The following is a 15,036-nucleotide window of genomic DNA, read 5'->3' as shown; positions in this document are numbered from 1 at the left end:
AAGATCCTGCATGCCTCCGGAGCAGCCAAAAATAAAAGAAAAAGAAACACAGGTGGGCTTTAATACCTGACTACTTTTCAATTGTTTATTTAAACAAACAAACAAACAAAACACCTCCTGTAAATAAACTGTTGACTTAACAAAAATAAAACCAAGACATGCGATGGAACAAAAATCTTCAAGAACCCTAAAGTCCTCTCAAGATTAACTTTACCCTTGGAATGTCTTGCTACCTCCATATTGGCCCAGACAAGCGTATCTGATCTTTTCCTTTATATCGTATAGCACAGATGAAACCAGGTTTGAATATTAAAACCAGACTTTACTAAAGACTAGGAGTCTATGGGAACTATACACAAAGGGTAAAAATGAAATCCAATAATATGGTTTATAAAAGCCAAATTACTCTCTTCCAGTGGTCCATTCCAGCTCCCAGTCTCTTGGTGGTGGGCACCATCTTAGCACCTACCACCCAGGTGGCCACAGCTGCAAGGCTACCTTTCTTAAAGTACAGAATCCAGGGTTTTATGCAAGGCCTACACTTCAGGTCTCAAAAGGATAAACTACATACCACATAATAATCCCACCCAAGACACATACATAGACAACAACAGGTGTTCTTGATCAAGGGCCCCATTGAACTGACTACAAATTAGCAGCCCCCTGAAGGGTAAATTATTCTTCAGGACAGTTTGATAGTACACCCTAGTAAAGTCAAATCTTAGGCCTTGGGATCTGGTGAAAAGAGCACTGCATTAGGAGTTCAAGTGATTTAGTCCCTAACTTGGACCTAAGGGACTGTGACCCTTAGGCAAGTCACTTTACCTTTAGAGGCTTTATTTATATTATTTACATGTTGCTATTTACTTTAAAGGATTGGAGTAAGAATAAAATGAGATAACAGATGAAAAAGTCCTTTGAAAAAGTAGAAACTCTTACAAAAACAAAAGAACAAATTACCTCATTCCAGAGGTTCCATAATCTTCGCCTGCTCTTCTCCACCAACTTTTTTTTTTTTTGGCTGCATTGGGTCTTCGTTGCTGCGCACAGGCTTTTCTCTAGTTGTGGCGAGCGGGCTTCTCACTGCAGTGGCTTCACTTACTGTGGAGCACGGGCTCTAGGCATGTAGGCTTCAGTTGTGGCACGCAGGCTCAGTAGTTGTGGCTCTCAGGCTCTAGAGCTCAGGCTCAGTAGTTGTAGCGCACGGGCTTAGTTGCTCCAAGGCATGTGGGATCTTCCCAGACCAGGGCTTGAACTTGTGTCCCCTGCATTGGCAGGCGGATTCTTAACTACTGCACCACCAGGGAAGTCCATCCACCAACTCTTGCCAGGCTATTCTCTTCAGATGGATCTTAAACCCAATTTACAGACCTGACAATTTCAATTACAGCCTGAGGAGCTTTTACAGGGTTGGAAGTATATGATTCCCATTCATCCAATGATCATGAGCACTTACTATGTATTAAGTGTTGGAAACACAAAAATGAGTAAAATCCAGCAAAAATGATAAAGTCCAGCAATCAATAATGATGGAAGGTAGTATTAACAGTTTATATAAAGTTATTGGGAAGCATTATTCTGGATATTGCCTCTGTCCAACTCTGTTATCACAAAACACTTATCAAGCACCACAAAGCTGAAGAATATTGGTTAAAGGCTGGTAGGATACAAAGAAGTTTATTGTGGTGTTCTAAAAACCTATAATCTAGTGTGGCAGGTAGTACGGATGGTGTTAAAATTTCAGTCTTACCAGACCTGGAGTTCAAATTCTGCTACTAGCTTACTGTATGACATTTGACAAGTACTTTTTGCCTCAGTCCGTTTTCTCTCCTGTAAACTGGGGATAAAATATAGTACCGATTCCTTGGAGTTGTTCCGAGGTTCAAATGAGATAATTCATGTAAAGAACAGTTCGTGGCACATATGTGCTTGAAAAATAGCCACAATTCTTTCTGTGTGTGAGCGCAGTGCGGGGAGATGAGGAATTTCTATCAACACAGACCTAGCAAAATACACTGTATGTTGCAGAGCTGTTTCACTTTCTCCCTTTGAGACGCAAGCCTCCTCCTTTGCTTTCTTCTCGGTATCAGGCACTGTTTCGTGATCCCAAAGTCCCACAGTATGAAATCAGTAACATTTCCAATGTGCAATTACGGATTTATGGACAACTTTTTATACGTTAAGAGGCCAATTTCAGTAAGTCACTCCCTTAATTTTTACTCCGATTATCATGGCTAATGACCAGCGTTTCTCACCCGAGTTAATGAAAAAAACCGTAAGCAACACTTCATCAAATGTAATTTAAATGTGGACTGGTTTTCTTTCCGACTGCGACAAATGTAACCCCTACCGCGCACTCTGAAATCTTAAAATTAAAAAAAACCAATAATAATGCTATTATGTTGGGCTTGAAATAAGTACTTCCCCAAGGTCAGTGGCCGAGGGAGTAGGTGTCAGTGGCCTTGATGCTTCCCGATTCTTTCTCCCTGGTTCCCGCCCCCATCCCCATCCCCAAGATTCAGCCTAGATCTAGCCATCAGACCACCGCCTTCAGGATGAGGTGCGGGGGTGAGGAAGAAGAGTGGGTAGGGGGTGGGGCAGGTGGAACTCAAACTGAACTTCATTGTTCGCGGGACTGACTCTTCCCGAAATAGCCCGATAGCAGCGCCTGCGCAGTGCGCGCTCTTTGTGCCGGGCTGCAGCAAGCGGGTTGTTTGTGTGTGCCTCTTCAAGGCGGTGGAGGCGGAGCAGGAGGGGCGTGGCCTCCCTGTCGCATTCTGATTGGGCTTTCTCAGAGAGGTGGGCGGGGTAGGGCGGAGCTTCCGATAACAACACTCGGAGCGGAGGCTCAGGCTATTTGTTGCTGCGCCGCCACCGCCCGACCCATGGTATGTTCTTTTCTCGGGCTCTGTTAGCAGCAGCCGCCGCCGCCCTGTGATTTCTGGCTTTATCTCCTCCTTCTACTCTTGCTGAGCCACTTTTCCTCGTAGTGCTATGACCGTCGTTTCTGTCCCACAGCGGGAGCCGCTTGTTCTGGGCGGCCGCCTTGCGCCCATGGGTTTTTCCGCCCGCGGTTACTTCGGGGCCCTCCCGATGGTTACCACTGCTCCGCCGCCTTTGCCCCGGATCCCGGACCCACGGGGGTTGCCCCCCACTCTCTTCCTCCCTCACTTCTTTGGGGAAGATGGTCCCTGTCTGACCCCTCATGCTCGCGCCCCGGCACCTCTGCCCAACTGCAGCCTCGCCACGGCGGGGGGCACCCCTCGGGCAGCACCAAAGAAGCGGCGAAAGAAGAAGGTGCGGGCCAGCCCGTCGGGGCAGCTTCCCAGCCGCTTCCACCAGTACCAGCAGCACCGGCCGAGCCTGGAGGGCGGGCGGAGCCCCGCGACGGGCCACGGCGGAGCGCAGCAAGTCCCGGACCAGGCCCAGGCCGCCGCCTGGGCCCCGGCTCCTGCGACCGCAGCTCGAACTGAGGAAACGAGCCCTTTCCCTGGCTCGCTGCCGCCCGCGGCGCCCGGCCAACCCTCGTTCAATAGAGAGGTAAGGGCCGCGAGTGGGACGGGGGTACCGCTGGCGTACCGGCCCCTAGTCGGCCACAGCCCGGACGCGAGGTTTGGGGCCCTGCGCTCTGGGGTCGGGAAGGGAGGGGCCGGGTTGAGGGTTGAGGGACGGTTGTTTACTCGGGAGGGAAGTTTCCGTGACGCCCGCTCTGTTCTTGCTGGTGGGGGGGGAGGGGAGGCCAGCGCTGGCGCTGCTGATTGGCTCCGGGGAGCCGGCCAATGAGAGGAGCGGCTGTGCCCCAGCAACAGTCCGGATTTAGAAGGCTGGCGACGTTCCAGGGGGTTTCGGCGTTCTGGGCGCCGGGTGGGGGGTGGGGGGGGCGGGAGAAGGAAGAGACCCGCGGGAGGCTGACGTCAGCGCGCGCTACGTGCGGAGCGCTTCGGCGCCCATGAAGGAGGCGAGCCGGGCGGGGGTTGGGAGCGCGAGGGTGCGGGCCCGCTGGCGGCTTCCCAACCGTTGGCAGCGCAAGACTCGTCGGGACGCGCGTACGGTCTCTCGGTACCCGGTGTGGGGTTTGTCATGGGGCGGCAGCCGCCCGCTTCCGGTTGGCTTTTTGCTGAGTTGTGAGGTGCGCGGTGTGGGGCGCCGGGCCACCTGGGGCGCTGCTCCTCGCGGGGTCGACCTACTTAGCTGTGCTTTTCAACTTCGAAAGTCGGCAGGAGCGACGGCAGAGCTGTTGCCTCTTTGAAGCGATAAGTTCTCTGGGCTAGTCTATCAGATGAACGGAATTTACTGCGCATCCCCACGGTGTACTGTGCCAGGCTTTCTTAGCGGAAGGTAGTTTTATTGCTTGTGTCCAGAATGATGAAGTTTCCGAAAGAAGAGTTCCCAATTGAATTGACGATATGCTGCCCAGTTGCTATTGGACTAGGATAAAATTGATTAAAACTTAAACGGTATTAAGTGGCTATATTACTTAAAGTAACCTTTGTATCAAAATAAAAACATTTTGACTTGAATTTCAAAAACCTTCATAATAATAATGAAAGTAAGTTACTGACATTTGTTGAAAGAATATTGGTTTGAGAGATTTGCAGCTCATCTAGCTGTGCCCTTGCAAAAACTTAAATTTGGCCACCGTGATTACTTAAATTTTGTATACGTTCCTTTCAGTTCCACGGCTCTTCTGTAATATTAATTACTGTAAAAGCGAGTTTTTGTACTTGTTTCCTAGTAAGATTCCTTTATTTTCTAGAACGGTATTGAAATCGGGAGCTCTGTTGTCAGTTACCCTTTTTGACATGGATTATGTTACCTTGTGCTCCGGCTTTCTATTTGTGTCCTGGCTTACCTACCGTATTACAAGTGTTGAAAGGGCAGTGATCGAATAGATTACCCTGTCTTTCCATTATCATGGCTTCCTGCAAGGATCACTTGAGTTAGGAAAGTGACTGGAATTTAGGCAGTAAAGTTCTTGAAGTAGTTTTTACAACAGAAAGTAGGGGGCAGGCAGAAAGCATTTTCTTCTGACTATGTATTATATGTGTAACTGGACGAGATGATAGAAAGTGGTAAGTATTTTAGTATTTAAATTTCTGAAATTTTGTTTTCACAAGCTGGGGGGATAATTTTTAATGTGTGTACTTAGTAACCATTATCAAAACACTTCCTCACTTAAAATCAATCTCCTGCTAATCAAATTTCTATTCTGACATAATTTTTAAAGAACCTGTCTTAAAAGGTAAATAGTGTATCTATTAACATAGTTTTTCTTTCTAATCAACCAAAGCATTTGAAAATTTCTCTTGGAAATATCCTGCTGTAAAAACGCTGACCTTTGTTAGTTAGGAAGAGGTTGTCATACATGTTTGGAATATAGCTCATTACTCTTTATAGAAAGGTGGACTTGGTTACCTTGGGTTCTTTGACATTTTAGAATCAGCACTGGTAACAGTGATTACTAACTATTTTTAGTGGTAAAATTAGATGTGTGCGTATTTGGACTTCCAGGGATAAGTGCAGCAAGCATTTAATCAAGACAGTGAACTAAAGTCCACGGGAACTTTTTTTAAAAGAAAATGTTAGATATATGGTGAGGTTCATGACTGATTTTTATCATGAGACTGTATTCACTTTTATGTTCCTTGTCTTTGTAGGTTTTAAAATCAAAGATGGGAAAATCGGAGAAAATTGCCATTCCCCACGGCCAGCTTGTTCATGGTATACACTTGTGTGAACAACCAAAGATAAACAGACAGAAAAGCAAATATAACTTACCACTAACCAAGATCACCTCTGCAAAAAGAAATGAAAATAACTTTTGGCAGAATTCTGTTTCATCTGATATAATTCAGAAGCAGGAAAAAAAGCCTTTTAAAAATACTGAGAATATTAAAAATAAGCATTTGAAGAAATCATCATTTCTAACTGAAGTGAGCCAAAAGGAGAATTATGCTGGGGCAAAGTTTAGTGACCCACCTTCTCCTAGTGTTCTTCCAAAGCCTCCTAGTCACTGGATGGGAAGCACCATTGAAAATTCCAACCAAAATAGGGAGTTGATGGCAGTGCACTTAAAAACTCTCCTAAAAGTTCAAACTTAGATCTCAGATTTCAGTATGTATGTAAAACATAGCTTTTCCAAAATCCCTGGACTCTTGAAAAGCAGTGGTACAGAAATGGAAAATTACCTTGTTGCAATATACAAGGGCAAAAGATGAGTTTAAAAAATTACAAACAGCTTGTATTATATTTTATATTTTGTAAATACTGTATACCATGTATTATGTGTATATTGTTCATACTTGAGAGGTACATTATAGTTTTGTTATGAAAGTATGTATTTTGCCCTGCCCAAATGGTAGGTGTTTTGTATATATACAATGGAGAAATTTTAAGTGTGCTAAGGCACCTGAAAGACCGATTTATTTGCACAAGGTACTGAGATTTTTTTCAAGAAACAGCTGTCGAATCTCAAGGTGAAGATCTCAATGTGAACAGTTTACTAATGCACTACTGAAGTTTAAATCTGTGGCACAATCATTGTAAACATGGGGTTTGTCTATGTTTCTCTAAATTGATTTCTGCCTTCTAATCTGTAATTACCGGAAAACTCCTATTCCCATTTTTACCAAACTTAATTTCTGGGTTTTGGTTTATATCCATTCAAATTTAAAATTTTAATGCCAACAAAATCGGTTGTAATCAAATTTTAAAATAATAATAATTTGGCCCCCCCCTTTTCAACTAGTCTTGACTCTTTGTGTGTGATTGTTTTTTCATGTTTGAATGTGTAACTAGGAGATGGATTTTAACTTTCCATTTTACTGGCTAACTGTCTATACTAATTGTACATCCTCCCTCTGAAAGCTGGAGAGTCCAATAATTTAACACTACTACCTCTAAGGGGAGGAATTCCCCATCTCATGAATGGAAATGGTTGTGGGCAAAAGTAAAGCTGATTAGCTTATAGCTTAGAATATGCGTTTATTTTTTGAGCTGTTTCATAAAACACCATTTGACTTACCACATATTTACAATGAAAGAAAACGGCACTTGTTTGATTTGCAAAATTTATACTGATACTGAATGAGATACTTGAATCAAAGCAAATATAATTGATGTTAAAATATTAGTTGGAGACTTTGGAATCTCAAGCTTGCTTTAAGTTATGGCAGCATATGTATTTTTACTTTAAAATTCAAACTTCTACTTAGTAGTGTATCTATAAAGTCTATTCCAGTAAGAAATTCTAGAACACAATTTTCCGCATATAGTTTTTCATTATGTTATACAAGGCCAAAGTTTATGCCAAATAATACAAAGGAAAAAGTAATTGGTAATGAGTAATTGGTCAGTATTTAGACATGTGAAAAAGTAAAGGTGTTCAGAGGCTATATGTGATCCTATAAGGTAGTATAGATGAGAAAGGTGCTACCATCCTGAGGAAGAAATAAATGAGCCTTAAGTCTCAACTTCTTGTATCATTTTGGTTCACACAAGAAGGGAGGACACTTACCTAACCTTAACTTAGAATCACTGTTGACTTAATAAGCAATGCCAGGATGGCATGATGACTTGCTTTAGCCACCTCAAAATCTGAGAATTTCTAATAGATGTGGTCACTATACAGCTTGTCAACACTCCAACCAACCAATTTTCTTGGCATTGACTGTAACGTGCTTTGTTCTTAAATGAATTTAGAGAAAGTTAACTTCATTTACATATAGGTATATGTAGATGGATTTTAAAAAAGCACTTAGAGAAACTAAGATACAAGTGCACTCTCGACCTTATAGAAGATAAGACTTTTTTTTAGCTAAGAGAAGTGTTAACACACTGGTAAAGAGGATGGTTAAATTTTTTAAAGGATGATGTAAGGAAATAGGTTGTATTATAAAGTAACAGATTTTATAGTTTGAAGAGTGGGTGAAATAGACTACAGATATATTTAGTGAGAAGGTGTTAAATTTAAAAGTTGAATAGTTTTGGTGTTAAAGTAAAACATTTAGCAGCATGTCTTAGTCCCTCTGGGCTGCTATAACAAAATACTAGACACTAAGTAGCTTATAAACAAATTTCTTTCTCAGTTCTGTAGGCTGGGAAGTCCAAGATCAAGGCATCAGTGGATTTGGTGTCTAGTGAGATCCCAGTTTTAAACGTTCATAGATGGTGTCCTTTTGCTGTGTATGCACTTGGCAGAAGGGGTGAGGGAGCTTTCTGGGGCTCCTTTTATAAGGGCACAAATCCCATTCATGAGGATTCCTGCTCTCATGTCCTCATCATTTCCCCAAGTCTCTACCTCCTGTATGTTACCTCGGGGGTTGGGTTTCAACATAGGAATTCAGATCATACTGCAGCTCAATTATTCAGCCATTATTTTTCTCCTATTGGAGTGTCTTGAAACATCTCCTACAATGCTCCTGTAATTTGTGTTTTGTGGGTGTATAGAGCACACTTTGTGTTTGCAGTTACCAGCTCCAGGCCTAAACTTTTAACTAATGGTCTGATTAAAAAATTACCATTGCAAAGGGGTAAAAGGTTTGTAACTGTAGTATGTGAGCGGAAAAAATTGTTCCATGCAGTGGCACTTCCCTATAAAACAGATACCAGTATGTGGTTTAGTATTTTGTACTGAAGTTGCTTTTAGGTGAATTTGTACAATTTGATACTGAGTTTATTCAGCTCATACCACTGACGTAGTGAGACTATAGAAAGCTGCTTTTATTTGCATTAATCTTGGTGCTAAGTAATTAGTGTCCTTGTTAGGAAGATAAAGGGAAAAGAAGGTAATAAAAGACCAAATTACAATATTAACAGATTGACAGGAGCCATTCTTTTCAAACTTAAAGGTGGTTTGTAAGTTAAAATACAAATTTTAGGGTGGTTTATAAATTTAAAGACTAGAATGTGTTAGGCAAGTAATCTACATTTTATCAGGACAAGCATTCAGGTTTTTAGGCAGTACTATGTAATTACCCCTTTCCTTCACAGATTTTAATACAAAGCTAGTATGAATGTGGGACTTGAATGGGATCCAGTCATGCTACACTTGGGGAAAACCATTTGCATTTCTTTTGCATAGTACATGATTTTAAACTAGCTCAAAACTCCCACAGTATTTGCTTTTGTCTTTATCTGTCTTCTTTAAAAGCCCTGACTCAACTTTCGGTGTTGAGAAGGAACAAAACCCAGGCCCCAGGCCCCAGGCGCGTGCTTCTGCCCCTCAGCACTAGGGCCCAGGATGGACCTGGGAAGGAAGGCATGGTGGGCACCCGCCCAAGCCAGAGAAGTTAGGATTATGAGGAGCTGTGGGGGTGGTGGATAAGCTAGACTCCTCCAAGGCCTTGTCCCTCACCTCCCAGCATGTCCTCAAGTAAAAGCATTTCGATGTCTGGGGAAGGTTAGGGCTGTCTTAGCTCAAAGCCACCGACCTCTGCCCTATTCCTGGTTTCTTCCAGAAACGGTGCTTGGGGAGAGAACCATAATTATTAAATGGTTTGAGATTACCAAAAAACGCAGGGCATGTGTTTGTGTGTGGGAGACTGGTTTTGTGATTAAGGACTTCAAGAGGTAGTATAAAGAAAGGCAGCTAAATTTTGAGTGGGGATATTAAGCAATCAGTTATAGAAAAGAAGGGAAAGGGTTTGAGGATGCAAAGGAACTTTTATTCGATACTGGCATTTTGTATGAGTCTTCATTCCGGCTCACGTAAATGCAAGTATCTTCCTTACAAATAGATGGGAAATCTCATTTTAGGAGTTAAGGCCATAGTTCAAAATTCCCCAGTTGGTAGTCACCAATTTTACCTTTTTTTAAAAAAATAAATTTATTTTTATTTTTTTGTTGTGTTGGGTCTTCGTTGCTGCACGCAGGCTTTCTCTAGTTGTGGTGAGTGGAGGCTACTCTTCGTTGCGGTGCACGGGCTTCTCATTGCAGTGGCTTTTCTTGTTGCGGAGCACGAGCTCTAGGCACGTGGGCTTCAGTAGTTGTGGCATGCGGGCTCAGTAGTTGTGACTCACAGGCTCTAGAGCGCAGGCTCCATAGTTGTGGGGCACGGGCTTAGTTGCTCCGTGGCATGTGGGATCTTCCCGGACCAGGGCTCAAACCCGTGTCCCCTGCATTGGCAGGTGGATTCTTAACCACTGTGCCACCAGGGAAGCCCAATTTTAGCTTTTTTAAATAACGTGTTGTAAACATTACTAATGGGTTGGCCTAGGTGAGTTCTGACATCTCCCAAATCAGTCTTATGACTCCAGCAAACGGCTCATTTATGCACGTTTGATAACACATTTCTGCATATTATAAAAATCCTAACAATGAAACTAATACAGAGTCCCTGTCTTGGATAAAACTGCCTCAACCACCCCTCCCCTCCTTTTTTGAAATATGTTCTTTCGTGTCATTTTTGAGTAGCATGTCTACAATTTAGTGTGGCGGGGGATTAAGTGTGAAGTATGTTCAGGAGATGGTTGACCCTTGAACAACACAGGTTCAAACTGAGCAGGTCCGCTTACACACAGATTTTTTAAAAATAGTAAATACTACACTACTACATGATCCACAGTTGGTTGAATCCGAGGATGTGGAACCTTGGATATGGAGGAATCAGGGACATAGAGGTCAGACTATAATTTATATGCATATTTTCAACCGCAAGGGGTTGGTGCACCCAACCCCTGAGTTGTTCAGGGGTCAGCTGTACAAGGATAATTGGCAGAGCTAAAAGTTAACAGCATAGGTGGGTGAGGAAGAAATGATGGCCATAACTGAAATACAAGCTTACCCTACAAGAAACGTTTTTAGAGGAGGTAAAAACAAAAGTCAAGTGATTGTCTCTTCCAGCAGGTGGTGACTAATGCTGGTGAGTAGGGATTGTCTAGTTGGGAATCGGGACATCTATTAGAAGTAGCATTGAGTGGGGCCTTAAAATATTCAGTTGTATCTGCCATGCAAAGAAGAGTTGAATATATTGTCAGAGATAAAAGTTTTAGCAGTGTTATGAAAAGATGTGGAATACCCAGTAGCTTAAGAGAAGTGCAGGGAAGGAAGATTCACTGTCTTGAATGGTGTATTGGGGTAGTAACATGAAGGGCTTTGAATGTCATGCTGAAGAGTTTCAACTTTATTCTATAAGCATGGCAGAGTCACCAAAGGCTTATGAGCAAGGTAATGAGATTTCTGCTTCAAAAAGAAAACTGGTGAAAATACAGAGAACAGTTTGGAAAGGGAAAGCTTGAGGCATGAAAGCCACTTGGTATTTCAGTGGTTTAAAAAAGAGCCTTAAAGGATATTATCAGAGGGTATACAGGGGCATGGCCTTACTTGGGAGATACTTTGGAGGTAGAATTCAGAATTCAGCAACTGAATGAAGGGTAAGAAAAGAATTTTTAAATTGAGCAATCAGGAAGATAAAACCAGCAATTAGGGAACTCTGGAGGGGGTTGAAATTATAGAGGAAGGTAATTTTGATTTGCATGTTGAACTTCGAGATGCATGTCGGATATCCACGTGGAAACACACAGCAAGTAGAAGATAGGTCAGGCTGAGAGGTACAGCTTTGGTAATAGTGCACAGAAGCACTAATTACAACATGAATATGGAACTGAAATATTTTGTCTTCCTATATTCTTTTTTCCCTCACTGGGTTTAACACCTTTACCAGTACTCTTGACCTCATCTTTTCTGCCTCCTATGGACTCTCAACTTCATCTATGATAGTAAATTAGTTGCTGAACTGAAAGTATTTCCTCTGAAAGTGTTAAATGGTGGTTAGTTATTACTGACCTGTAAAAGTCTATGTTAGTGGACGGTTCTAATGTTAAGTTCTGGATTCAGACAGCAGGGGCCCAGCTGCTGAAGAGGAACAAAGTTTCCTTCCCTTAGTCCCAAGTTTTGATGCTGGGTGAAACTGATCTTTTAACATTCTATATCTTTTTGTAAATCTCCCCCCTTCTAATGACCATCCCATCATACTGCTGAATAATTATCCTTTATTTAGAGAATGGAAGGCCCCCAAATACCATGCACTCTATGCCGTTGATACCTGCTTCACGTTGAGGGAATCAAACATATGTACTTATACTTGGGTATGAAAGGCTGAGAGTCTCATTATCTTCCTCTATATACTTAAAACTTTGAAGGGCATTGCAGAATGAAAATACTTAAAAATCACAAGCCTGCTCTTTCAGCCCTGAGCTATCCATAAATCTTTCAAAGACTCCCAAATACAAGTCTCCAAATGGGAAAGAGTGTGTCTGTGCTGAGATGAGATGGTGTAGGAAGCAGGATTGTTGTAGGCACAAATCGTGTAGTTCAGGAGCTACTTGTTTTTGTATCGGAAAGGAAATTTGAGAGTACATTTTATACAGTGCTATTTATAAAAACTCATAAAAATTAACCTTTGAAAGAAACTTTCTTGAAAATTTTAGATAGGATTCTCTGAAGCTGTGGGGTGGATAAAGTTCTAAGAATAGGGATGATCTATTTTATGGTTGAACTAAACCCTTTTTCTTTATATCTCTTGGATTAGATTGTCTTGAATTAATCTGACAGTTTTCGGATTAAGTTACTTTTCATATCCTTTGCAATTCTCTTGGAGTTCTAAGTTAAATATGCTAAAATGTATGAGTAATATTCCTAACACCCAGGAATTGTATTTGCCAAACTTAAACTTGAGAATTACAATTTAAGACTTATAGAAGGTGTTACATTTACTGTGGGTTCACTGTCAAGATCTCAGAATTCATTTTCTAAAGCAGAGTTTAGAGTAATGTTTCCTTAGTGTAGAACTGGTGACACAAATTTAAAGTTCCCTCTGTTAGAGGAATAGTTTATCATAGATGATGTGGCATTAATTACGGTCTCTGAATTAAGTAATGGTAGGAAGGGGAAAAACGGGAGAATTGGCAGAAAGCAGCCTACATGGATAATCATGGAAAATCAGATGCACATTTGTCAAAGGAGGCTACAGGTTCTATTCAAGCTCTATTTAATTAGAAGAGATCATATATCTTGAATGTATAATAGCTTAAAAGACAAAATGACATTTTTAAGCAATAACGTTGAAAACTTCACTTCTCTAGTCATTCATACGATAACTTTTATGCATGTGTAAGAAAGGATCCAGGAAAGTTAAGTACTTTTTCCCAGTCTACTACATAAAGTGGCAGGAAAATGTGGTATTTTATATGATTGTAAAGATAATAGATACTAATCAGACTCCTCCAAAACTGGTCATATATATATAGCTACTCCTAAATTATTACAGATAGTTCCATTGTTCTAAGAGATTAACCTGATTAGTTGTCAAAACAGAATTACAAATGTGTTCTTAAGAGTCTAGAATCTTGAGGAGGGGATGGCAAGTAGAAGACATTTTGATGAATTTTATTTCCAACATGGAAATGTTTGATTTAACTGAACTCAAAACTGCCTTCTAACAGTTAAGATCTTTAAAAAGGAAGATCTTTATTATTTCACTCTATTTGGCAACATGGAATCAGAGGGCTTTGGTTCTTCCTACCAAACCCTTAGAGAGATCTACAATTTGGGGGATCTTCTTGCTATAATAAGGGCTCTCAACCATCCCTTCCAACGTTGAAATTGCCCTTACTCTTTTCAACTGATCAGACTCTAAGGGCTCTCAAATTTTAAAACAAAAGGATTAACATCAAAGATTGGATTACCCTTTTCCATCAGCCTTCCAAGGGTCCTAGTCACTGTGCATTCAGTCCAGTCTCCTTAACCATTTGTGTTTCTTAGGTTACTGTAAATCATCTGATGTTTGAAGCCAGACCCTGAATTTCAAAACTAAGAAAATAGAATTATGTTTACAAAAGATATTCAACCAAGATTTTTGATCACTCTTTAATTGGAATAGCCCACTTATGAATATTCCAATTTTCAAAAATTTACTATATGTTAAATTCAAAATAATTGAGGAAAAGATTGATGGAAATATATGTGATAAAACAAGCATAACTTTTAACTGTAGAATCTACGTAGTGGGTATATGGGTGTTCATTGTAAGATTATTTTCTTATTAAAGAATTTTACAACAAAATGTTAACAGAATTCGGGAAAGTTAACGCTGCTTTACTAGTTCACTCCAACATTACACAGAAGTTGAGTATTTGCCAATAATTCCAAAAGCTCACTTACATGTAACATTAAGCACAAATAAGTCAATCTTTTGATGTAAACTTTGAATATCCTAAATGTTTTTTCTTTGCTCTTTCAACTAGGCTGGTTAGTTGGTTATAACACTTCTAAAATAATGGAACAATTCTAGTCAATGACTGAAATACCAAAGCCATTGTAAATAAGAACTGAAAGATTAGAGAAAGGATACTGTATTTAAGCATTGTCTTATTTGGGAAATGTGACAGTTGACATTTAATGTTAATGTTGAAATAAATGTTAAAGCTTGAAGAAACTTTAATTAGGAGAGGATAAAGAGGTAGGTGGAGACTATAAAGATTCTGAAGGGCATTTATAATAACTGCCCAGGGTTTGAGGGGAAAGTTAAAGAATTATCTAACATGGAATAACTTGAACTTCAAGTAGCGTAAGGAAGTGTGTCTGTCTGAGATTCCCAAAGAAGAAAGGGGATGGCCGAAGGGCTGGTGAGCACTGAGTGACCAGGAGGTAGAAGGGCAAAGCAGGGTGCAACTCTTAACACTTGGTTGGCGCCTACTCTTTAAAGCCTTTAATGTTGAATTAATATCAGTGGAGTTAATGGAAAGTTAAAAGCATTTAAAATTATTCCTTAAGTGTAGTTCCACTTTCCATGATAGATATTCATGTAAAAACACCACCTTCTAGTCAAGGTAGATAAAAGGTGGACAAAAGTGCAGTCACCAAAACCTCTTACAGTATCAGTTATATTTGACTACGGACAGGCAGCTAAGAGCACCTCATACAAGTGCTTTTCATGTATATTTTATTTTTATTTTTTAATAGATCTTTGACTATAATTGCTTCACAGTACTGTTAGTTTCTGTTGTACACCGAAGTGAATCAGCCATATGCATACAT

General features: G+C 40.9%; 1 protein-coding gene across 1 annotated transcript; it reads left to right on the top strand.

The window, feature by feature from the left end:
- Positions 1-2,874: 2,874 nt before the first annotated feature.
- Positions 2,875-14,938, top strand: PNRC1 (proline rich nuclear receptor coactivator 1). The gene is made up of 2 exons (XM_082855845.1): positions 2,875-3,540; positions 5,658-14,938. The coding sequence occupies exons 1-2, from the start codon at positions 2,995-2,997 to the stop codon at positions 6,099-6,101; spliced, it is 990 nt and encodes a 329-aa protein (XP_082711971.1). The 5' UTR covers positions 2,875-2,994; the 3' UTR covers positions 6,102-14,938.
- Positions 14,939-15,036: the final 98 nt, after the last annotated feature.

Source organism: Leucopleurus acutus (genome assembly GCF_964270905.1).
Source record: "Leucopleurus acutus genome assembly, chromosome: 15".
In the NCBI taxonomy this organism is placed as follows: domain Eukaryota; kingdom Metazoa; phylum Chordata; class Mammalia; order Artiodactyla; family Delphinidae; genus Leucopleurus; species Leucopleurus acutus.
The sequence above is the reverse complement of the archived record's forward strand: the minus strand, read 5'-3'. Positions and strand labels throughout refer to the sequence as shown.

Coding starts and splice junctions, on each gene's coding strand:
- PNRC1 (XM_082855845.1), top strand. CDS start 2,995: ATGACCGTCGTTTCTGTCCCACAGCGGGAGCCGCTTGTTCTGGGCGGC. Junction 3,541..5,657: donor AACCCTCGTTCAATAGAGAG/GTAAGGGCCGCG, acceptor TTGTCTTTGTAG/GTTTTAAAATCAAAGATGGG.